This window comes from Odocoileus virginianus, chromosome 26 (assembly GCF_023699985.2).
Source record: "Odocoileus virginianus isolate 20LAN1187 ecotype Illinois chromosome 26, Ovbor_1.2, whole genome shotgun sequence".
NCBI lineage: Eukaryota > Metazoa > Chordata > Mammalia > Artiodactyla > Cervidae > Odocoileus > Odocoileus virginianus.
In genome coordinates, this window is record NC_069699.1 from 44398167 (window position 1) to 44423764 (window position 25598).

Here is a 25598-nt window from a genome sequence, read left to right on the forward strand (position 1 = left end):
AAAAATAATATAGGTTGGCAAAAATAGATGTCCCTGAAGATAAGAACCAAAGCAATGAAATAATAAAATACCGTAAACTAAAATTTAAGAAAACTTTATGGAAATCAAATAGGACCTAAAAATACATATTGAAAGGGTTCACTATGTACATGGAGAAGTCAAATGAGAACAGGTGTGTATTAAACTCTAAAGCAGAAATGGATCCCTTGGTCTTTTAGGCAAAAAGCATTTAAGTTTCTTGAAAAGTTAAGAAGACAAGATTGTCACCAGACTAATTGACAACATGCTTTATGCCAAAAGATGACAAGGTAACATATGTAAGAAATTCAGTAAAAGAATATACAAGGCCAGGATTTTATGTTTAGCCAAACTGAGCTTCAGGTGTAAAGGCCGCATGTTAGGAATATGTAAAGACCCAGGGAATATTGTTCCCATGAGCCCTTCCAAAGAAATCCACTAGAGAATGAGCTGCAGAAAATCAAACAAATGAAGAAATGTTAGTGTGACAATGGTTAGTGAAACCCTAAATGTATATATGGCTGTAGAACTTAAATCTAAAAGATGGTTATAAGAGAGACAGTATACTATGTAATTGTACATGCTTTGACTACATAAATACAGTATAGCTATTAAAAATATGAGACCACAGTAGAAAGAACAGGTGAATAGTGGTATAAACTTGTTCATCCTCCCTCCCCGTTTTAAGACAGGGTTATTGCCTAATAATTTAACTGATTACCTTTCGTGTATTAACTGGGAATAAAAGGCTGTTATGTGAAATGAGATCCTGAAAGAGAGAAGAAAGGAGGTTATTGCTAACTTTTAATGTTTGCTAAAAAAAAGAAATAGAAAATAGTCTAAAATTAGAGAGGACTAGAATTGTTACATAAAGATATTAGTATAAAGATAACCAGAAGGAAAAAAGAACCACAAACTTTTCTCAGTGCCAAAAGATAGATTTTAAAAAGAAGTATATATTTAAATAAAATATATCACATAGTGAAAGACAATATACCCACACAGGTAATTTATGTAATATTAATAAGACAGCATTGAGGCCATATCTTTGATGATGTAATAAATTGTGTTTATAAATAAATTATATGTAAATTAATGGGCTTGCTCTTCTATTAAAAGTAAACAATTCAGGTTGGCTCACAAAGTAAAACCCACTTCTGTGCTATTACAGGAAACATACGTAAATGGAGATATTCTGAAAGAATAAACAGAAAAGGATGGACAAAGATACATAGACCAGGTGCAAATAGAAAAGAAAGCAGGAGTCTCAGTCTTGATATCTGACAAAGGTGGAATTCAGATCAGAAAGCACTGTAAGAGACAAAGAAGGGTATTTTATTGTTGTTTTTTAATTGAAGTATAGTTGATTTACAATGTTGTGTTGGTTTCAAGTGTTCAGCAGAGTGATTCAGTTATACATATACATATTATATAAATTATTTTTAGGTTCTTTTCCATATAGGTTACTGCAAGATATTGAATGTAGTTCCCTGTGCTATACAGTGGGTCCTCGTTTCTCGGTTTTGTATGTGCTAATGTATATCTGTTAATCTCAAACTCCTAATTTACCCCTCTCCCTCCCCTTTGATAACCATAAATTTGTTTTCTATGTCTGTGAGTCTGTTTCTGTTTTGTAAATAAGTTCATTTGTATCAATTTTTTAGATTCCACATAAAAGTGATATCATATGATATTTGTCTTTGACTTATGTCACTTAGTATGATAATCTCTTGGTCCATCCATGTCGCTACAGATGGCATTATTTCATTCTTTGTTATGACTGAGCAATATTCTGTTGTGTGTGTGTAACAATATATATCACCTTTCCAAAGAAGACTACTTTATAGTGACAGAAGGTATAGTCACTAAAAAAAAGAAACAGAATCCATCTATATACATCAAAGGAACGGTCTCCAGATACCTTGTTACATTAAAGAAAAATCTGTATTGAATGAGGGAGGAGGAAGGTGTATGAATGTGTGCGTGAATTTCATTTTTTGAAAATGAAACAATGGTTGAATAGCAGTAAGGAACACACTATTTTAAAAAGTTACCTATGGGAAAAGGAGGGAATAGGATGAAGGGAACAGGGATAAAAGCCAGATTTTCTGAATGTACCTTACTTTCTAGATTTGAATTTTGAACCATGTCAATATTCTGTACAACTTGTGGAAAAAAAAAAAAAGTTAAAAAAATGCAAAAGCAAATAAAGAAATCTGTGTTTGGGTCTTGTGAATTAACTACCCAAAATAGAAAAACTATTTCAGTGATTTTTCAAATGCAGTAATTTAGATGTATGTTCCTGTGGGGAAAGAAGGAAATAGGATGAAGGGAACAAGGATAAAAGGCAGTTGTTGAAACTACTGCACATGGGGATTCATTATATTATTTTCTCTGCCTTTCAGTATGTTTGAAAATTTCCACAATAAAAAAATAAAGTAGCTCATTTTGGGATAACATTGTACTTACAGTGATCCTTACTGTGAGTTGGGCCTGTTCTCTTTGTTTTGGATACAACTCATTAAACTAACCAGGAAGTAACTCTTATCTACAGGAGGATTATTTCTAAGCTCTCAAAGAATCAATATGTTGGGCTCTTGCATATTAAAATGATAAATGCACCTCTAAACCATTTTCACAGAGTTAGTTTTTCTGTGTTCTGTGTGGTTTACTTTCTTTGTGTTTTGTGGCTGACAGTATGATTCCGTCATCTAGGCATCAGAGATAAAGTGTCTGACTGGGATGAGTTTCTACGGCAGACCCTGACGGGAGCATGTAGTCCTCCTGTTCCGCTGCTAGAGGGCGTGAGTATTATTGCTTCCAGAATGAGGGTGGAAAACTTCTAATCTTCCTGTCCAGGGAATCTTAAAATGACTTGCTCATTTACCACTGAGTCAGATCAGCGTTACTACTACAGACCCAGGCGTAGGTCTTAAGGGGTGTAGACTTACCTCAGAGATTGTCAACTGGAGGCTTGCTCAGAGCCTAGAATGTTTTTGAATTAGTTGGAAACACATAAAACTCTATAGTTTTCCAGATTCTTTCACGCAGCTTGGAAATGTGGCCTTTTTGAGCTCTCACTTGGAACTGAGCCGGGGTTGACTCTTTCAGTGTGGACATGTGTAACTCCTGCACCAGGTGACTTGAGAGACCCCTTTTCTTTTTCTCAGAAGACCCTGGATCACTACCTACCTGCTTTCAGCAGTTCTTTTAAATTAGTGTAGCTTTTGAGCTTTTTGGTGAATATAGATTTCTTATTTTTGTGAAATAAATTTATTGGTTATGATGTTTCTAATTTACATTTTGTCTCTTTCTGTTATACCAGCAACATTGTAGCATATGTGAAATGCGGTTTATGAAGGTTCCAATGTCTTTACATCCTTACCAACACCTGTTGTTCTGTTTTTGGCTATAGCTCTCCTATTGTGTGTAAAGTGGCTTCTCACTTTGAGTTGCATTTCTCTAATGACTAATAATACTGAAAATCTTTCTATGTACTTCTTTTTTGGAGAAATACCTGCTCATTTTAAAATTGGGCTATTTATCTTTTTATTATTGGCTTGTAAGGGTTCCTTATAAATTCAGATTACAAGTCTAGATCAAGATATATGATTTTAAAAATATTTTATCCAGTTTTGTAGATTGTTTTTTCACTTTCTTGATATTGTTTGTAGAACAAACGTTTATTTCAGTGTAGTCCAACTTATCTTTTTTTCTCTTTTGTCTTAATCTAAGAAGGCTTTGCTTAACTCAGGGTCATAAAGGTTTGCTCCTATATTCTAAATGTTTTATAGTTTTAACTCATATATTTGATTCTGTGATCCATTCACAATTCCCCTTTAAAGCTTCAGTGTCGAATTTGTTTCTAGGTGACTTTTATATATCTTATACACACATACCTTGATTTATTGTGCTTCACTTGACTGTGCTTTGCAGATACTGCAGTTTTTACAAATTGAAGCTCTGTGGCAACCCTGCTTTGAGCAAGTCTGTTGGCACTGTTTTTCCAGCAGTGTTTGCTTACTTTGTGTTTCTGTGTTACATTTTGGTAATTCTCACAATGTTTCAAACTTTTTCATTATTATTATATTTGTATGATCTCTGATCAGTGATCTTTGATGTAACTATTTATTAACTTTTTTGTTCTGTATTTTTAAATTAAAGTTTATGCATTTTTTTTAGACATAACGCTGTTGCACATTTAATAGATTATACTATAGTACAAGCTTAATTTTTATATACACCGGGAAGCCAAAAAATTAGCATGGTTCACTTTATTTCTATATACTTTATTGCTGTAGTCTGGAACTAAACCTGCAATATCTCAGAGGTGTGCCTGTACTCTGACACATTTAATTATGTTTAGTCAGGTCTGGCTCACCACTCAGTAACATATGAACAAATACATTGACTTTGATTCTGCCATTTTTATCTTTAGTTGTGGATGTGTGCCTTTATTTGTTCATGTGTTCTTTTCCGTATTTATAAATATGTAATTGTCATAGAACAGTTCTTATTAGGAAAAAATGTAAGTTTGAACATTAAATGATGATACTGAAGTCAACCTTTTTTCTTTCTTTTTTCTAGTTTTTAATAGTATATCTATAGAGTGAGAATTAGACTTTTCCTTTGCTTGAGTGTATTCAAAACACTTTATTATTCGTAAGAGCATTGTTGTGAAATGAGTAAAACATCAGAAATAACTGAAATCCCATCAGTATAAAAGTGGATAAACTACTGCCTAAGTATAATAGAGGATATCAATAAAGCAGATTAAAAGGATGAGGAAGATTTGTATGTGCTGTAATAGAAAGATAGCTATAAAATATTAAGTGACACAAACACACTGAAAAACAATATACATTTTTCAAAAAATACAAGCGAGAGAAAAAGATAAGACATGGATGGATGTTGACTTGGGTGTAAAAAACCTATTCTCAGAGAGTGTTTGCCAAGCATTTATCATGTTCTTTCCTGGAGGTGTGTTGTGGGTGATTTTGACTTTTGTCATGTTTGATTTTTTTTTTTTTAAATGATGATCATTCTTGGCTTTTACAAAGGCTAAGTGATGATGATCTTTTAAAAATTCTTTCTAGATGAAACTCTTTGGCATAGTCCTGGAGATAGAAATCTTTTAGAATAGTTCTATTGCTTTATAGTAAATTTTCTTTAAGGTAGACATTTTCACATCACCAGAAATAATACTATACAGACTTGTCTAATATTAGACAGTTCAGTGTCCTGGCTTTGAATGGATAAAAATATAAAAGCTAGTTTGAGTTCATTTAAAACTTGACTTTTTAAAATGTTATGTTACCTCTTATAAAAAATCATTTTGCTTTTTTACCTATAGCTCCGTAACGGGAGGAATCCTTTAGATCTCATTGCTCCAGGTTCCAGGCTGGAATGTCAGGCTTTCCAGGACTCTTTAAGTGCCTGGATTGTTACTGTGGTGGACAACATCGGGGGAAGGCTGAGACTGCGCTATGAAGGCCTTGAGGGCTCTGCTAATTGTGAGCATTGGTTGTATTACTTGGATCCGTTTCTCCATCACGTTGGCTGGGCTGCTCAACAAGGGTACGAGCTCCAACCCCCATCAGGTGAGGAGCAGTGCAGCATTTTTCTTTTAATATTGCATTATTGTTTATAATATTTAGTCATATTTATTGTTTATTAATATCAGTGAGACTGAAAAATACATTATTCTGCATATTACAAAAGCTTTTGTTGATTTGCATAATAGAAATAATTGCAAATGTATATGAAATAGGTAAATGCCTTTTTTTTTGGAGGGGGGAGCTTTGTTGCCTTAGTAATTTGCCACACATACTGATATACCTTCTGCCCCAGCTCTGCTGACTGCTGCCCCAAGTCATACTGACCCCTTACCAAAACTGAAGAAAAGTTCTCTAAGTAGCATTCAGATAGATACAGGAGTAGCACAGGTCTTGAGTTCAAAGAGGATTATTGATTAAAAGATTATTCCAGTTTAAAAAAACTTTTAAAAAGATATTGAAATAGGAGTTAATATTGAAATCACTCGCATTCATTATTATGTACCGCAGTTTGGATGTTGTATTATTTTGTGGACTAGAGTAATCCTTGTGGTCTCATGATAGGTGTTTTTACTCAACTACCACCCAGGTTCTGAACAGAGGACACAAGATATTGAAGTTTAAGTAGGAGTTCTCTGAGTAAAGATGGTATAAGTGGGCTTGAACCCCTACCTTTTCCTGGGGGAAAGTGACTTTTTTGTTTATGGGAATGCTTTCAGAGCAGTTATAAAATGTGTAAGTTCTCACATCACTTAAAGCATCCTGTTTTGTTTTAACTAAAGCCATCAGACATCTGAAAAATGAAGCTGAGTGGCAAGAGATCTTGGCCAAAGTGAAAGAGGAGGAAGAGCCCTTGCCATCTTATTTGTTTAAGGTAAAAGCAAAAACGTGGCAGATAGGGACTTGTCTTCTCACAATAGAGCACAGCAGTATGGGGGGGCTGCGCGTGCGAAATAACCCCTGGTGTCAGCGAGAGCGCTGTGACGGCTGAGGGAGACGAAGAGGTTTCAAGGCTGGAGTGGTGATCATCCTTCCTTTTTTCTTGAAGGTAGTCTAGGTTTTCTCCCAAATGCTCTTTAAGCATTCTGAGTCTTTTCTCTTCTGCTTTTAACTACATAGCCCTGACTTGTATTAAAATAAGCTTGTTTTTTTCTGTGGATGGTCCTTGTGTTCCAAATGTAGCGAGTAGGAGTGCTTGCTCCCTTTGGTTTTCTTTTTTTCCTGAATAGTTTTTTCTAGGCAGGGAAGATAATTACAGGACTAGATTATTTAATATAAGACGGACAGTTTCATTATTTTAATTAAGAGTAGTTTTCAGGACTTCCCTGGTGATGCAGTGGATAAGAATCCACCTGCCAGTGCAGGAGATGTGGGTTTGATCCCTGTTCTGGAAAGATCCCATGTGCCATGGAGCAACCAAGCCTGTGCGCCGCAAGTACTGAGCCTATAGTCTAGACCCAGGAGCCACAGCTGCTGAGCCTGCATCTTAGAGCTACTGAGGCCCGTGTTCCTAGAGCCTGTGCACTGTAACAAGGGAAGTTACCACAATGAGAAGCCCACACACCACAGCAGGGAGTAGCCCCCACTCATCGCAACTGGAGAAAGCCTGTGTGCAGCAACAAAGGCCCAGTACAACCAAAAGCAAACAAATAAAAAATTTTAAAAATGAGTAGTGCTCAGCTATATGTTAGCGTAAAATTAATGTGAAAATACTATATTTTATTTCCTCTTGGCCTTTGTATTTCAGGACAAGAGAGTGATTGGCACTCATTCTTTCTCTGAAAATATGAAATTAGAAGCTGTGGACCCCTCGTCTCCTTTTGGCATCTCTCCTGCTACAGTTGTTAAGGTAAAATGGAGTCAACTATCTTGGTAAGAATTCTTGTCAGGGTGGCTGTTTTAGGAAATTGGTGGTGTTTTGATTGTCAGACTCCGCTAATCCAACCCATTGTTTCTCCTAAGCTGCGAGGTTAGAATTAGTTCTGTGCACATCTTACGTTTATAATGTCCAGCTCTTTGTGGCTCGTTCCTTTTTCAGAGCTTGGTTGCCCCAGCTAACCAAGGCCTGGGTGCCAGAGGAGTTGGGTGACATTCTTTGGGGGCAGTCCTAGCTGTGTCCTATGATAGTCCTCCATAACTAGAGGAGATCTAACCAGGAGGTAGCCATGGTATCTGAAAAGTTTGGAGGCAGGCAGTGTCATCAATGTCCAACTAGGTGCCAGGCTCGTTGGGTGAACAGGTGTGTGAGAAACAGTGGCTTAGTGTCACAAGACTTGCAAGTAGGGTTGTTCCAGCCATGGATTCCAGATGTAGACTTTTAATCTTTTGGAAGACTAATGAAAACAAGGCTCTGGTTAGGAGTATGCACAAGAACAGGGCAGGTTGTCTGTGACTGTAGCAGGCCCAGTTACTTGTTATGAGAACTGATGCATAAGGCAGAGGATTTTGTTTGAGTAGTAGAGCAGAAGCTCATTTACTGAAAGTAGAACCAAAAGTCAGGTGTGACGAGGAGTGGTTACTTGGAAGCTGAATCATCTAACCTGTTGAGATTTAAATTTTCCTTGTCTTAGAAGAGGATAATTCTTAGAACAAGAAGGGATCTTGAATCTGCAGTGGGGCCAGAAAGTCTTTTCTGGAGTCTGAAGGATAGGTGGTAAGGAGCTAGGGGAGGTTCATAAAACCTTCTTTTGGTATTTGAAACTAGGCTAGGATCTGATCTAATAAAGTAGTGTTCAGACTCCTCACTGAGTCTGAACTAAGCTTTGTTCACAGCTCACATGCTTAGATTTAAATCTAAGCTCTGTTTCTACCTGTCTGTGTAACATGGTGTAAGTTATTAACTGTTTTTTAAACTCAGTTTCCTCTTCTGCAAAATAGGGTTGATAATGGTACCTCATTAGATTGTTAGAAAGATTAAAACTGAATTAATATTGCATGAAAAACATTTAATTAAAACAATGCCTGACATAAAGATAAGACTTATTGAGTGCTTAGTAGTAGTATTAAAACAGACTTAATGTTACTATTAATGTGGCTATGAACTTTTATAACATGTTTATTAGCTACACCAAAGAAATGGCCTGTGTGTATGCACACATATGTGTATATGTACACAAAAAACATTAATCTATTTTGTATGTTAAATCATACATACAGGTTTTTGATGAGAAGTATTTTCTAGTGGAAATGGATGATTTGCGACTGGAGAATCGTGCACAGCGATCCTTCGTGTGTCACACTGACAGCCCTGGTATTTTCCCTGTGCAGTGGAGTCTGAAGAATGGTTTACACATCAGCCCCCCTCCTGGTGTGTATTCATTCTTTTCTTATTTGTTTGCTTGGGAATGAGATTTATCAGGTGGCTTTACTTGGATCTTTTGTCCCCACCTCTCTTCACACCCAGTCCAGTCCTTAGTGGTTTGAGGGCACAAGACAAGTATAAACAAAGACCTAGATTCCAGTTTCTACATATTTAAATGTTACAAATTAAGCTTGTGCTGCTGTGCTGTGCTTAGTCGCTCAGTGGTGTCCGACTCTTTGCAACCCCGTGGACTGTAGCCCACCAGGCTCCTCTGTCCATGGGATTTCTCAGGCAAGAGTACTGGAGGGGGTTGCCATTTTACTCCAGGGGATCTTCCTGACCCAGGGTTCGATCCCACGTCTCCTGCTTGGCAAGTGGATTCTTTACCACTGAGCCACCTGGGAAGCCCATAAATTAAGCTTGAAAACTAGGAAAGTATGCCCTACTACTTAGATAAATATCTTCATGACAACCTGGGATTCCATGCAGCCTCCATCTGTGTCTGTCAGGAGGCACTAGGGGTGAGGGTAGGATGCAGTGAGCATTGGGAGTTGGCTGACAAGAAGTGGCCTGAGAGCCAGAGTGAGGAGGTGGATTGATGTCTGTTTGGTTTCTGGACCTCCTTTTAGAGGGAGATGCTTTGGACTTCAGAGGGAGGTTTTTGGTCAAGAGTAGAACTCAGGCTGTAAGTAGGAAAGTAGCAGCTCATTTTCCTCATGTTTGAGCTTTGCAAAATTTAATCTTTGACCCTTTAATTAAGACTACTAAATATGACTTAGTTGAGCTGAAATTAAAAAAAAAATTTTTAAACTTAGAGTATCTGGAAGAATGTTTATCTGATTTTTGTATCAGCAAGTCAGATTATTTGACTGGTGGTGTATGTATACTTTATTGGCAAGTCCTTGGTAAAATGTATCTTCACTTTCTAAATGGTGACTGCTGGAACTCTGGACTGTGAGTGTTCTTTTCTGTTCACAAGAGTCACAGACTCTGAACCTTTGTCTTCTGTTCAGCCTTCATTTATCCAACAAACATTCGTGGAATGTTTGCGTTGAGCCAGGCCTTGGACTAGTCACTGGAGAAACAAAAGTGAGAACGACAGTTCCTGCAATGAACAAATAGGGGAAAACAGCAGACGCCCCCTGGTTCTCCCTCATCAGTGACCAGACAGTGGGGGTAACTGCCTGGTGAGGATGGAAGGGTTGGGGTCCACACCTTCAGGAGCAAGTTCTTTGCGTGAATGCTCTGAACACCCCAAGTTCCTTATCCTCTCTGCTGTCTTTCTGTGAGAAGATAAAACATTTTTATTAAAGATATCAGAGCTCTCAGCGTTTTTATAGACAATGCAGCTGTCTTTATAAATAGAAGGAAAGTAGTGGATTTTGTATTGAAAATGGCAGGTGATTTACTGTCAGGAATGAAGTGGAGCCAGAGAAAACACGGTGCCGGTCTGAGCTGGGCAGAGGAGGTGGCTGCACATTGTAGGCTGGCGCAGTCTTGAGTAGCCTGCTCTGTGCCTGTGGGGTACTGAACTCTGGGGAGCAGAGAGGAGCGCAGACCCAGTGGAGCAGCAGGGCTCAGTCATCTCCTGGCATAGAGCCAGTGCCATCAGGGTGTCGGGTTAGAGGGGCTTCTGCCAAGAACCCTGTAGACTGAAGCTGGGAATTAAGCTCAACTTTTTTTGTGAAATGAATTCATGATTCAGGTTATGAGAACATTGAGATTTTGTAAAAAAAATGTAACTGTTTAGAGTATTAGTAGTAGCTAAGACATGTTTTGGAGAAGGAAATGGCAACCCATTCCAGTACTCTTGCCTGGAAAATCCCATGGATGGAGAAGCCTGATAGGCTACAGTCCATGGGATCTCAAAGAGTCAGACATGACTGAGCGACTTCACAAGACATGTTTTAGGAAATAGCTCTGTGAAAGAAGTCTTCACTGATTTAACTAATGCTGTAGGTTGTTTGCTGTCTCTTTTCCTTAGAGCCTAAGTCATAATAGAAGGGTAATGAGACTAGAATTATTAGCACAGATCAAATTCAGTCATAACTTTTAAAATCTTCTGTTAAATTGTCAACAACTAATCATAAAATACTGCTCAAATAAATGCTTAATTTGAAGTGTGAAAGTTGAAAATTCTATCCAGAGTTGCTCTATTTTATAAAAATCAATAATACTTTAGATTTGATAGGATGTTTTTTCCTCTAAAATGATCAAGTCCTCAAATTAGCGAAATTAAAAGCTGTGGGTGGATACCAGCAGAGAGGTAAAGCCGGGCGAGCACATGAGGTGTGAATCATTGCTCTTTTGTCCCTGCCTAGGCTACCAGGGCCAGGACTTTGACTGGGCCGACTACCTCAAACAGTGTGGTGCTGAAGCTGCTCCCCAGAGGTGCTTCCCTCCGGTGAGAATCCCGTGCCTGCAGGGCCACTGCTCCAGGGCTGCTGGGGACTGCTGCCTTCCTGTGCTGTAGTGATGTTTCCTCTGAAGCCAATTCTCTCATGCGACCCAGAAAAGCCTCTTGTTGCTTGTAATAAAATGGTCCAAGGAAAAGTTCATTTACTGCAGAAGTTAATTTGTTAATTTAATTAATTTAACAGTTTATTGTTTTTTTTCCTTATTAGCTGAAATCATGTGAATTTAAAATTTTAGTTTATGATTAGTTTTGATGGTCCATTAAATATGAAAATATGTTGAAATATTAAGGGGTGAAAATTGTTAAACTTACTTATGGTTAACAAGGCCAAAAAGCAGTGAAAAGCTTAGGACATAAACCAATAATTTCCTACTCTATCTGACTTTCCATGGCTTCCCTTCCCAGAAGTATTCACTTCCTATTCTTCTCACTGTTATTCTCATATTTATAGTTCTTTATTTATAATACACTGCTGTCTTTTGAGTTAATTTTAGATGCGCCTCTTGATTCTATGTTATGATAAATGAGTAATCTGGCTATTTTACTACTTTTCTCCTCTGTCTTTCCTGTTTCCTCTTCCTATCAGGTTGATTTTACAATTTTTAGTTAAGTCTGAATTTGAGTATTTATGTTACCATGGGCATTTAAGTGTTATTCACAGATTGTTGTTGTTCAGTCACCAAGTCCGACTCTTTGCCACGCCTGTAGACTGTGGCATCCCAGGCTTCACTGTCCTTCGCCATCCGGAGTTTGCTCAAATTCCTGTCCACTGAGTTGATGCTATCTAACTGTCTCATTCTCTGTCACCTTCTTCTCCTTTTGCCTTCAATCTTTCCCACCTGATTAGTAGTGCATTATTTTATGATTGCTTTGTCTTTTAATTTGTCCTCAAGTTAATAATTGCCTTGTTTTCATAGCTTAATTTTCTTTGTTTATAATATAATTTTCTTTGTTTCTTTGTTATAAAACTACCATTTCCCACACCATTCAGTAGATTCTAAAAACTGTTTGCCCATCAGGAAATCTGTCATTTTAAATTTTTTTTTTTTAAGAGACACCCCTCATAGCAACCCCTTTCTAGACAGGTTACTCTGTAGGCTTGCTGTGTAGTTTTAATTCTGGAAATTGCTCTGTCTCCCAAGGAATTGCCTCTCTCTTTTCTTTGGACTTGAAATTCCGGTTTTGTATATCTCATGGCCTCCTCTTTGGTTTACTCGCTTGTTTTGATGGAGTCTGTCTTTCAAAAGCTTCCTGAAATGAGATGCGAGAGATGTAAATTTTAGTAGACATTTTGTGTTTGAAAATGTCTTCACTCAGCTAACTTGACTCATCATTTGGCTCAGTGTGGAATTTGGGGCTGAAAGTTATTTCATTGTAGAATTTTGAAAGCATCAGTTGTTTTCTACCTTCAGTTCAGTTCAGTCGCTCAGTTGTGTCCGACTCTTTGTGACCCCATGGACTGCAGTACCCCAGGCTTCCATGTCCATCACCAACTCTTGGAGCCTGCTCAAACTCATGTCCATTGAGTTGGTGATGCCATTCAACCATCTCATCCTCTGTCGTCCCCTTCTCCTCCCGCCTTCAATCTTTCCCAGCATCAGGGTCTTTTCCAATGAGTCAGTTCTTTGCTTCAAGTGGCCAGTGAGTTTCAGCTTCAGCATCAGTCCTTCCAATGAATATTCAGGACTGATTTCCTTTAGGATGAATTGGTTGGATCTCCTTGCAGTCCACGGGACTCTCAAGAGTCTCCTCCAATACCACAGTTCAAAAGCATCAATTCTTCGGCACTCAGCTTTCTTTATTTATAGTCCAGCTGTCATGTCCATACATGACTACTGGAAAAAACACAGCTTTGACTAGATGGACCTTTGTTGGCAAAGTAATGTCTGTGCCTTTTAATATGCTGTCTAGGTTTGTCATAACTTTTCTTCCAAGGAGCAAGCGTCTTTTAATTTCATGGCTGTAGTCACCATCTGCAGTGATTTTGGAACTCTCCAAGATAAAGTCTGTTACTGTTTCCGTTTATTTGCCATGAAGTGATGGGACCGGATGCCATGATCTTAGTTCTTTGAATGTTGAGTTTTAAGCCAACTTTTTCACTCTCCTCTTTCACTTTCATCAAGAGGCTCTTTAGTTCTTCTTCACTTTCTGCCATAAGGGTGGTGTGATCTGCATATGTGAGGTTATTGATATTTCTCCCATCAATCTTGATTGCAACTTTTGCTTCATCCAGTCCAGCATTTCTCATGATGTACTCTGCATATAAGTTAAATAAGTTTTCTGCCTTACAGTGTTGGTATTGAGAAGTTAAAAGACATTCTTATTCTTGCTCTCTCATATATGACCTGCCTTTTTCTCTGTTCCTGGAAGATTATAGAATCTCTTGTCACTACATTTCAGTGTGAAACCATGGCTTGGCCCATCTTTACCCATGTGCTGGTGCATGGAGAGCAGATTCTCTTTGGACCTTTGCCTCTCTGTGCTGGGAAGTTGTCCTGAATCTCTTCTTTGATTCCTTTTCTCACTCTCTTTTCTCCTTCTGAAATTTTACATCTTGTTGGCCCTCTGGATCATGCCTCTAATCCCCCAGACCGCCTGCCCCCTCCCCAGCACCTTTCCTACTTCTTAGGGTTTTTTCCCCTTGCTTTCTGGAAGATTTCCTAAACTTTAGGTTTTAACACTTACTTTGAGTTTTTAATTTTTGATATCACATTTTAAAAAAGAGTATATTTTTGGCTGTGCTGAGTGGGCTGCATGGGCTTGTCTCTATATGCAGCAGTGGGGGCTGCTCTCTGTTGCATGCACAGGTTTCTCACTGTGGTGACTTCTCTTGTTGCAGGACACACGTGCTCAGTAGTTGCAGCTTTCGGGTTCTAGAGCACAGGATTAATAGTTGTGGTGCATGGGCTTAGTTGCTCCTCAGTTTGTGGGATTTTCCCAGACCAGAGACTGAACCTGTGTCTCCTGCATTGACAGGTGGAAACTTTATCACTGAGCCACTAGGGAAACTCTGATATCACATTTTTTAACTTTTAAAACATATTTCTGATCTCTGAATATTTGTTTTTAATAACATGCTATTCTTATTTTAAAGATGTGGTAGTGTTTCTTATCTTTCAGAAGATGTTAATTACTCCTGCTTTTTTGGTCATTTTTCTTCTTGCGTAATCTGGTTTCTCCAAGTTGCTTATTTTATCTGTTTTTGTCTCAAACTTCTTATCTTTAGATACCTGTTAATTCCTTAGTAGGATTTGCTTGATTATATTTAAGAAATCAGGACTAAAAGAAAAGGCTGATTGGAAGCTCTAAGCATGTAGGTAGCACTTGTCCATCTTGAGGTACCCAATTGGTAAGGATCTGGCTGGCCATTTGTTGGAGAAACCTAAATCCATATCTTTATGTGTTCCTTCTTGTGCTTGTCATATTAACACTAGAAGTCTCTTTCAGTCCATTGCTTGGCGGGTAGAGGCAGGGGCTGGGCCTCCTGGCATTCCGTATAGTACTCCCTGTTTTGGACAGCATGCACACCCTCAACAGTTCCTGTGTCCTCCTGCCTAGGGATCTGGTGTTTTACTGCCTAGAGGAGAAGTCTCATCTTCTATAGGGAGAGGAAGGGACAGTTATCCTGGGGTGTGGAATAGAGGAGTTACTCTGGAATTAACTGTTACTTGGAAAGATCTTTGAGATGAGCACATGAGTGAATACTGAGTATGTTATTTGGTGAATTTATTTTCTAGTCAATTTCTGAGCATGAATTTAAGGAGAACATGAAGCTTGAGGCAGTGAACCCTCTTCTCCCCGAAGAAGTGTGTGTTGCCACCATCACTGCAGTGAGAGGCTCCTACCTGTGGCTCCAGCTGGAGGGTAGGTGTCAGCGCCCCTGGGAAGCCTTCCTCTGAACACTCTTCTTTGCCTTCCTGATTACCCCTGTAATGTTGCTTGTTCAACTTAATTGATTAACTAAATAAGGTTCTTGTTCAGAGACTTCTAATTTATAATTTAAGAGTCTAAAAATTTGTCTTCCTATCCTTGACCTTCAAATTTTAGGAAATGAATATGAATAAAAGCCTTCACTTATTAGGGTCCCCTGTTTTCTTGAAGGGGAAAATATAGATTAAATAACATATTTTGATGTGACTGAAATATATGAGCTTGAACATTAATAACCAGCTTATTCAAGAGATGATATTTCGGTTGTCCCCAACCAGAAGTACCAAAAAGTATGTGAAATTGACAGGATACATTATACTAAAAGTACTATTCAGTAATGGAACAGGTTTGTGAACAGAAAGTAGTATGTGAGTACTCATCTCTACAACTAACTATGTTTGGCCTGGATTTTTTTGTTGTTGTTTTATCATTCCCGAATAGCCAGACTCAGTTCTTATGTTGTTCCCAGTTTGCAGAGTTAGTGTTTAACACAGGAGTCAAGAACCGTATTAGATATACATGTTTATGCAGCCCCTGCTGAGCAATTTGTCTTCATCACTTTCTGATTTGAGCTACCTTTTCTACCTCCTGGCTTGTTCCTGAGTACCAGAACTGATGTTTTTTAAATGAGTAGAACTATAACTTTTGCCTTTTATTTTCCAGTTACTTCATGGAATTCACTACCATATTTGTCGATCATCTGAATATTACTGGTAGTTCTAGTAGCTTATTTGCTGTTCTCTAACTTTACCCTGTATATTCACTACCTGTTTTGATCATTATTGGGGGACAGTTTACTTTTTTATAAATGTTTGTCGCACATGAAAAAGTATGTGTGTATTTGCTTTGTCGTGTCTGACTCTGCCAGTCCATGGACTGTAGCCCTCCAGGCTCGTAAGAATACTGAGGCAGGTTACCATTTCCTACTCTAGGGACTCTTCCTAACCCAAGGATCTCTTGTGTCTCCTGCATTGGCAGGCGGATTCTTTACCACTATGCCTCCTGGGCAGAAGTGTGACTTTTGTAAAGGAAACTTGCTAAATAAACTTTGTGTCTTTTGCAACAATAGAACACTGGGCACTGTCCACTAGAATACTGTCTAGGAAGTAGTTTATGAAGAAAGTTACTTAGTGGTCTTAAATTTTTTTTTTTAAATCTAAACAGGTTCTAAGAAGCCTATACCTGAATTTATTGTGAATGTGGAATCAATGGATATATTTCCTTTGGGCTGGTGTGAAACCAATGGCCATCCCCTTAGCACTCCTCGCCGAGCACGAGGTAACTGTCTACTTCTGGATCAAAGGTTTGATTGTTAAACAGTATGTTGTTTGACTGTTATCAAGTAGGATGAATCTGTACACTTGAGAGAAAAATAAAATTATATTCTGGTTATCCGTTCCTGCCTAGGAAATGATTCATTGCTACAAAACATTTATTATCTCACAGTTTCTATGGGTTAGGAATCTGACACAACTTGGCTGGAACCTCAGGATCCGAGTCACTGGTGAGGCTGCATTTCAGGGTGTCAGCAGGGCTCTTGTCATCTCAAGGCCCAACTTGGGGAGGGTGTGCTTCCAAGTTTACTCAGATGTTTGTGGGCGAGAACTCATTTCCCTGTGGGCTGTGGGGCTGAGGGCCTCTGTTCTTTGCTGGCTGTCAGTTGGAGGCTTATGTCAGTTTCTGGCCATTTAGGTTGCTTCATGGGGGCGCTCACAGCACAGCAGTTGGCTTCCATCAGAGCCAGCAACTGTGAGAGGAAGAGATTGAACAAGACGCGAGTGCCCATGTTTAGTAACGTAATCCTAAAGTGTTCCTGCCCCTTACTTTTAAAAACAGCTTTATTGAAAGATATTTACCATAAAATATCCTCCTTTAAAGGACGGTTGACCCTTGAACAATGCGAATTTAAACTGTGTGGGTCTACTTATACATGGTTTTTTTCAATAAATATATACTGCAGTACTGCACGACCCCTGGTTGGTTGAATCTGTGGTTGAAGAACTGCACCTGCAGAGAGTGAAATGTAAATTTCTACATGGATCTTTGAGTGCATGGGGATTGGCACCCTAACCTCTGCATTGTTCAAGGGTCACCTGTTTTTAAAACCTAGTTCTGTGTATACTTAAGTAGCAAATACTACAAATATTGAAACCCAAAATAATATTTTTATGCCTCCCTGGGCCAGCTAGCTTCATTTTATATCCAGGGGGATATAAAATTGTGTAGCTGCTTTGGATAACAGCCTGGCAGATCCTCAGAGTATTAAATATAGTTATATACTCATGAGAAATGAAAACATATATCCACAGAAAAACTTGTACACAAAGTTCATGCTGGAAACAGTCCAAATGTCCATCAGCTGATGCACAGATAAGCAAATGTTATATCTCCATACTGTGGAGTAGTCAAAAATATAAAGGAATGAGGTATTAATACACACTTGAATGTGGATGAAGTCTGAGAACATTATGTTAAGTAAAAAAAACCAGTCACAAGAGAGCACATGTTGTATGATTCCACTTATAGAAACAGGCAAATCTAGAGAGAGAAAAAGTAGATTGGTAGTTGCCTAGGGGCTCAGGGGTGGTAAATTAAGAGGTGATTGCTGTGGGGTACCAGGTTTCTTTTTGAGATGATAAAAATATTCTCTGATTGGTTTGAGATTGCCCAACTCTTTGAATATACTAAAGATCAGTGAACTGTGTGTAGTTGTCCCTCGGTATACACAGGGGATTGGTCCCCGGATCTGCCATGGATACCAAAATCTGCAGATGCGCACGTCCCATAGTTGGCCCTCTGTCTCTGCAGTTTGCATCTGAGGAATCGGCCAACCTCAGATGGTGTAGTACTACAGTAATTACTGTTGAAAAAGTCCCTGTATAAGGAGACCCATGCAGTTCAAACTCATGTTGTTCAAGGGTCAGCTGTAAGCTAATATTAGCTTAATGCATATGTAACTTTTGTCTTTTTATTTTTCTTGACATTTATTTACGGATTTCTTTTTTCTTTGTACAGTACACAAACAGAGGAAAATTGCAGTGGTTCAACCAGAAAAACAGTAAGTAATAAAAAGTATGTTAAATAGAAGAAGGAAACATAAAAATGTTTCTGTTCTTCATCTGTTAAAAAAAAAATGAGTACTTCCTCTGCTTACCCTGGGATTATGTCCCAGAAAAGCTACCGTAAGTTAAAAATATCGTAAGTTGAAAACTGCATTTTACATCCTTGACATACCAAACATTGTAGCTTTGTCTGACTTAAACATGCTCAGGAAACTTACATTAGCCTCCAGTGTGGAAGAATCATCTACCACAAGGAACACCCAGCTAATACATTGACTGCTCTACTGAAAGCAAAGAACAGAATGGTTGTAAGTGTATTGATTGTTTACCTTTGTGATCTCCTGGCTGACTGGTTTGCTGCCCAGGATCATGGATCATCCCGCATAACATTAGCCAGGGAAAAGATCAAAAGTCAAAGTATAGTTTCTGCTGAATGCATATTGCTCTTGCACCTTCATTAAGTTGAATATCATTAAGTGAAACCACTGTCAATCAGAGATCATCTGTAGTTTACTTGTGTTTTAAGAATCCCACAGGCATTCTATAATTTGCTGCTCACATAAATGCAAGTTAGTTTGAATGTGCAGTATCACAGCACTGTCTACATACTGTTGTTTTCCCCTTAGAACATATAAATAGCTTTTAAAACAATTGCTTTTTTAAAAAAAAGTATGACAAGGAAGCACTTTTTGCTACAGATTTCGCAGTCTGCCACATTTGCTTTCTTCTTAGATTTGAAGGAAAGTAATCCTCACATTTTATTGACCTTAAGGACTATCTCTATTTTGTTGCTTTTTCTTGATGCAGAATACCATCCTCAAGGACTGTCCATGAGGGTCTGAAGAATCAGGAGCTGAGCTCCCCAGACTCAGGTATAAGTTCAGACAATCTTAGGGAAAAGATGACCTTTAATTTCCTTTAGTGGACTTTATCTAAAAATAATTTAAGTTTATTGGAGTAGCTTCATAGAGGGATCTCTTAATTGTGATTTTAAAGAGTTAAAACTGTCTAAGATGTATTCAGTTTACTAATTATCTTTAGGCTAGTATTTCTGTGCATTTATAATATTTTAGCTATTATTTACTGATCACTTGTCGATGTTAAAGGCTCTGGAGGTCAGTATGTTATCCCTGAGTTTCATGAAGAACCTGAGGCTTTCCAGATCGTGCTCTTTTTTTTAAGCTGGGTGGTTGAGAGATAGGTGTTTGTTCTTCTTTAAAACCTTTCTATGATATACACACTATATTTTGTCTATATTTTACAAAAACAAACAAGCAACAACACTGAAAAGCATTATCCTTTATGCAATACCTGTTAAATGAGACAGGGCTCCTTGTTGGAGGTCAAGCTGTTGACCAGGACTCCTTGGCTCCCTCTTGCTGGTTGTATGACACGTAGCATCTTGACTCTGTGTGTTAGCACACCTTAGGCTTTTGGGAGGTATTCAGTGAATGCCTAAGAAAGAAACCGAAGCCCAGAGAGGTCACACAGCTTATAGTAAAAGGGTGAGAAAGGGAACTCGTATTTCTCAAGTTCAAAACTTGCGCTTTTGTCTCTTCTGCTGCTGCTGCAAAGTAGCTTCAGTCGTGTCCGACTCTGTGCGACCCCATAGATGGCAACTCCACCATCCCTGGGATTCTCCAGGCAAGAACACTGGAGTGGGGTGTCATTTCCTTCTCCAATGCATGAAAGTGAAAAGTGAAAGCAATGTCGCTCAGTCGTGTCTGACTCTTCGCGACCCCATGGACTGCAGCCTACCAGGCTCCTCTGTCCATGGGATTTTCCAGGCAAGAGTACTAGAGTGGGGTGTCATTGCCTTCTTTGTCTCTTCTACCCACTGCCTTTTTGTAACATCATGGAGGATCAGGGTTGTGCATTTCTTTATTTTTGTTGTATTACTGACCATTCTAATGCCCACTAAAACCACAGAATTAAGATATTAAGATCTCATGTGATCATAGCCAGAATCTTTGCTTTGGGTTTTGTTGTAGGTCAAGTTACCTTGGAAACAGAGCCTGAGATTGATATTTGCATGTAGGAGTTTCAGGGGAGTGCTTTTGGCAACACTTCTGGAAAGAGTTGAAGGACACAGGACCGGGCAGAGGGCGAAGCTGAGTCCCAGTGCAGTTGTAATAGATGTCCTTTCCAGCCCCACAGGGAGCCCTGGAGCTGGTGGAGCCCTGAGTGTTGCTAGCAGAGGTGTGGTCGCCATACCCTGGTGTTCCCTCAGTGGTCAGCTGTGGAAGTGAGCTCTTCCTCCCTGCCCACCTCACACAGGGTGGGCCTTGGGCCAGGTAGCTCTCTCCTCCTGAGGGGCAGTTCTAGACTGAGAGTGATTCCAGGACAGACTCACAACTGAGAGCTGTAAACTGCCAGCATTTCCAGGAGCAGGGTGCATCCCCAGAGGGGACCTGGGTGGCAGAGTTCAAATGGAAAAGTGGGTCCCTACATGTGCTAAGACTGGGTTCTTGGGAATTCCCTGGTGGTCCAGTGGCTAGGGCTCCATGCTTTCACTGCCGTGGCCCCAGGTTCAATCCCTGGTTGAGGAATTAAGAATCCTGCAAGTCATGCAGCGTGGCCTAATAATAAATTAAATAAATAAAAGACTGTGTTCTTAATTAGAGTGTGAACACTATGTCCTGCTGGATGCTGTCAGCACTGGGCAAGGGACTTTCCTAGTGGTCCGCTGGCTATGACTCTGTGCTCCCAATGCAAGGGAACTGGGTTCAATCCCTGGTCATCGAACTAGATCCCACTCGGAGTTCACATGCACAACGTAAAAAAACCAAAATCCTGCATTCTGCAACTAAGATGTGGTGCAGCCATATAAGCAAATAAATATTAAAAAAAAACTGGACGATGTACATACACTTTTCCTTTGGGTTAACAAGGTAGTCTTCATCAGAAGAGCTTCTCTTTGCGTTGTCTGAAAGTAGAAGATGTTATAGTGTTTTTGCATTTTTTTTTTTAATATTTAGTAGCTGAATTGCCAACTACACAATATGAGGGGTTAAAAAAAATTATGTTGGAGTACAGTACTCATACAAAAAAACAGTCCGAGAGAGGGTTCTTTAAGCCCAGTTACACCCCACAGTACGTGAAGAATTTAGAGATGTGGTCGCAGCATGCTTTTAGCCCTCTGAGGAATCCCAGTGATGGGAGGACTCCTGCATCATCAGAGGCTGCCAGTGTACTAGTTCAGTGGTTTTAAGGGACAAACCGTAGTTCTGGATATTCACCATCACTATTTAGAAATATTCTAGAACTGATTGTTGAGTAGTTGGTCTTCAGAAATTACCATGAGTTCTCAAAGTAAATCCTCCACTTCCTGTAGTGATAGAAGCACTGGGCTCTAGAACAAATGTTGCACTAACCAGGAGTTAATCTGCAGTAAATCAGGATATTCAATTTCAGCAGAGTGATAGCCCTATAATAGACTTTTTGTTAAGTATAAGGTATTTCATACTCAGACTGTATGTTAAGCTTCAAAATAAGTCCTGACTTTATATAATAGTGGATATACTGGTTTTTTCTTCAGTAATCTGCTTTAGAAGCATAGGGTAGGATTCTGTTCTGAATATTTGTTTTTCTTCATTTCTCAGTTATCATTAATGGAAAATATTGCTGTCCAAAGATATACTTCAACCACCGTTGCTTCTCAGGGCCATATCTTAACAAAGGAAGGATCGCTGAGCTGCCTCAGTGTGTGGGACCTGGGAACTGTGTTCTGGTCCTCAGAGAGGTAAGGTTCCTGCCTAGAGTATAAGAACTTAAGAAATTTCACAGCTGACTCATAGACTCATTTAGACAAGGATCAGCATGCCATAGATATGACACCTCCAGGTTTTATCAAAAGTGACTCACTTTTCTTGTGTCTTGAACAATGAACTAGGCACGTGAATATTTTTTTGCTCCATAGAGAACATTCAGTTGAGCAGTTCTTCCCGTGGCAGTTCATCTCTGTCACTGTAGAAAAGTCTTCTGTCAGAGCCCACGTGAGGACCATGAGAGTAGTCTAAGCCTGAGAGGCTGCGTGGCATTAACCTGGGACCATGACAGAGCTACACACATACCTGCTGGGCTTGCGCCTCCCCACCAGGGTGCCGCACTCTGGGCAACAGATGTGAGGTTATCAAACCTTTCAGGCCTTAGGGTGGCGAGGCTGCGTCTGGAAAGGCTGAAGCTTCCATGTGTCCCATGACTGGGAAAGGATTTGGAAGCATATGCTAAGAGTAATTCTTGGTTTGTTGCGCCTATTCCTTCCTGACCATAATGTTTAGAATGTTCAAGAGGGTCTCATTACTGTCTTATTTGCAACTGTGGTCAACTGTCATATCTTCAGTATTATTATTTTGTTAGTGCTTTTTAATTGATATGACTAGAGTTAATCACCTAGGTGACATTCTAGGGGATAGCAAGGTTCTAATGGTCTGCTTTCCTTTTTCCCAACCCAAATTTCTGCCTTAAAAATGGAGCACAGGTCCTCACTTTACTGATCAATGCAGCCTACAAACCCAGTCGTGTCCTTCGGGAGCTGCAGCTGGACAAAGACTCTGTGTGGCATGGATGTGGGGAAGTCCTCAAGGCCAAGTGAGTAGACTCCTCTGCTCTTTTTTCTTATTCATTCTTAACAGGTGCTTCCATGGAAAATATTAGGATACTTCTGTTCCCTTGGGCAGTCCTTCCTCAACTCTCTGTGGTAAAGGACCAGGTTTGTTTTCTTTTTTTAAGTTGACATCCTATTGTGGGCCAAAACTTTTATAAAATATAGTAAAAAGTCGTTACAGGAAATATGGAATTTAAAAGATACAAAATGCAAGAGCAGATTTTTTGTTATTAAAGAGCCATAAAATTACTTTGGCAAGTTACTGTGAAAGTTTGTAAACATCTGCTTTTGTTTTCTGACCTGATCTTGTCATGGATGGGTGGCAGTTGGCTGGTTTTATTGGTCTGTGGCTCATACCCGTGTATCACTTCTTCAGGATCAAGAAAGACTCAGTTAAGAGTCACTGTTTTTTTAGTAGTCAGTGTAGAAGTTATTATTTGAAAACCTTAAACTTAGAAACAGAAAGCAGGAGCTTTATTTTGCTAATTAAAAAAACTCAGCTTTTAGCTGTCCTAGCTTACTAAATTGTAAATTTGACTTAAGTACAATATAAATTTCTCATTGTTTTCAGAGTCCTCAAATTGTAAGCAACATATAATACTCTAAGAAGCAAAACTATTTTTCAGGTCTGTTAATATACTTGATTTTTCTCTGTGGAATCACTTGCCCAGTATATTTGGTGTCTGATGTCTTCCAATGGCAGATACAAAGGAAAGAGCTATCGAGCTACTGTCGAGATAGTGAAAACAGCAGATCGGGTGACTGAATTCTGCCGGCAAACCTGTATCAAATTGGAGTGCTGTCCTAACCTCTTTGGGCCACGAATGGTTCTGGATAAGTGTTCTGAGAACTGCTCTGTTCTTACAAAGACTAAGTATAGTGAGTCAACTTTTTCAAATTTGTTCACTAATAGCAGCTGACCATACCTCATCTCCTGCAAACTTTTAATTTTGCAGATATTCAGATATAGCTGAGGGACACAAACTTTCTGTATAAAGGGCCAGATAATATTTTAGGCAATAGATCATATTTTGCATATTTTAATTGTCTAGACTTAAATCACCTAGGTGACATTCTAGGGGATAGCAAGCTTCTAATGTTCTACTTGTCTCCTTCCCAACCCAAATTTCTGCTTTAAAAATGGAGCTCAGGTCCTCACTTTACTGATCAATGAAGCCTATAAACCCATTCGTGTCTTTTGGGAGCTGCAGTTGGACAAAGACTCTGTATGGCATGGATGTGGGGAAGAATATGCCTTTGCATATTCTTTTTCTGTTTTATTTTCATTTTTTAAAAGAACACTTTTAAAAATGTAAACTAAAACAGGCCATGGCCACATGTGGGCTGTGGGCTCTAGTTTGCCACCTTTTATGTACAAATGCTGTATAAGTTAGCTTTTGCCTTTAATAGGATATATAACCCCTTTATACAGTCTGCAACTATTTATGTGTCCACTGTGTACCACTACTGTTCTGGCACTGGGATACAAATGTAAAGAAAAAAATTCATTCTCATTGAGTTTACATCTTAATGTGGGAAACAGGTAGTAAACAAGTGAAAAAACAGAAGTACTATGGAGAAAAATGAAGCAAAGTAAGCAAAGCAGGAGAGTGAGGAAGGAAGGCTAACAGTTGGGATGCTGTTCATACAGGTGGCCAAGGAAGACTTCCTGACAGGTAACTACCTGAAGGAAGCAGCCCAGCTGTACAGACTTTGAGGGAAGAGGCAGGAGCATGTTATAACAATACCTGCTACCTCTCATTGCTTATCTTTTCCCTTGTGAAGCTGCAAAAAGAAAAAAATTATACAGAATGAAAATTTTAAAATATTTATTTATTTTGCTGCACAGGATCTTAGTTGTGGCACACAGGATCTTTAGTTGTAGCATGTGGGATCTAGTTCTCTGACCAGGGATCAAACCCAGGCCCCATGCATTGGGAGCTCTGAGTCTTAGCCACTGGACCACCAGGGAGGTCCCCAAAATGAAGATCTTAATTTGGAGTCTTGTCAAGGCATTGTTACTCAGAGACAAAATTCTGATCCTACTTTTCCTTAAATCCTACAAGCCCTGGTATACTTAGGAGAATTAATATAGAGGTGGGTTTTACCCTGTTAAACTTGAAGATTTCTTTTAAGGCACTCTAATTTTGTGTGTCTTTAATTTTATCATGTGGGTAAATCACCTAAGGATCTTGTTGAAATGGAAATTCTGATTCTTCAGGGTATATCTGGGGCCTAAGTTGTCTGCATTTCCAACAAGATCCCAGATGCTAGTGATGCTGCTTATGCAAGGTCCATATTTAGCATGATGGGTTTTCTAATCAGTATATGAATCACAAAATCGTATGAGAGTCTCACCTTTTTGTTTCCACTTACATTTATTGGAATGTAAACTTCTTAAGAGCAGGATTTGTCTAGCTTATTATTATTGTGTCAGATTCAGCACTTAGTTAGGCAGATTGCAATAATTAGGAGCTAAGTGAAATGTACTGTTCATATAAGCACATGTTTTAAGCACACCAATTTGAGCCTTTGGTATTATTTGGATTATGTTACACTTCTTGTCTGAATTTATTTTTCTCAATGAGATAATTGAAATTAGCCTAGATTTTAGGAGTCTTTATAATTTTTCCCAGTTAGTAATTTAAGTAATATCAAATGGCTTTATATTCTTTAGCACTCATTTTAACAAAAAAATTACATTATATTT

At 38.9% G+C, this 25598-nt stretch overlaps 1 protein-coding gene across 8 annotated transcripts in view; it reads left to right on the forward strand.

Annotated features, from left to right (window-relative positions):
* SFMBT1 (Scm like with four mbt domains 1) overlaps window positions 1–25598 on the forward strand; it is a 112427-nt gene that overhangs the window by 77970 nt on the left and 8859 nt on the right. For all 8 annotated transcript variants that reach the window (XM_020874260.2, XM_020874255.2, XM_070455935.1 and 5 more), the window contains 13 exons: window positions 2734–2822; window positions 5372–5618; window positions 6356–6447; window positions 7321–7422; window positions 8730–8880; window positions 11196–11278; window positions 15028–15154; window positions 16385–16498; window positions 18236–18278; window positions 19090–19154; window positions 21885–22024; window positions 22763–22872; window positions 23592–23767. In XM_020874260.2, coding sequence (XP_020729919.2) covers window positions 2734–2822; window positions 5372–5618; window positions 6356–6447; window positions 7321–7422; window positions 8730–8880; window positions 11196–11278; window positions 15028–15154; window positions 16385–16498; window positions 18236–18278; window positions 19090–19154; window positions 21885–22024; window positions 22763–22872; window positions 23592–23767 — 1539 coding nt within the window. The remainder of the gene's footprint in view (window positions 1–2733; window positions 2823–5371; window positions 5619–6355; window positions 6448–7320; window positions 7423–8729; window positions 8881–11195; window positions 11279–15027; window positions 15155–16384; window positions 16499–18235; window positions 18279–19089; window positions 19155–21884; window positions 22025–22762; window positions 22873–23591; window positions 23768–25598) is intronic.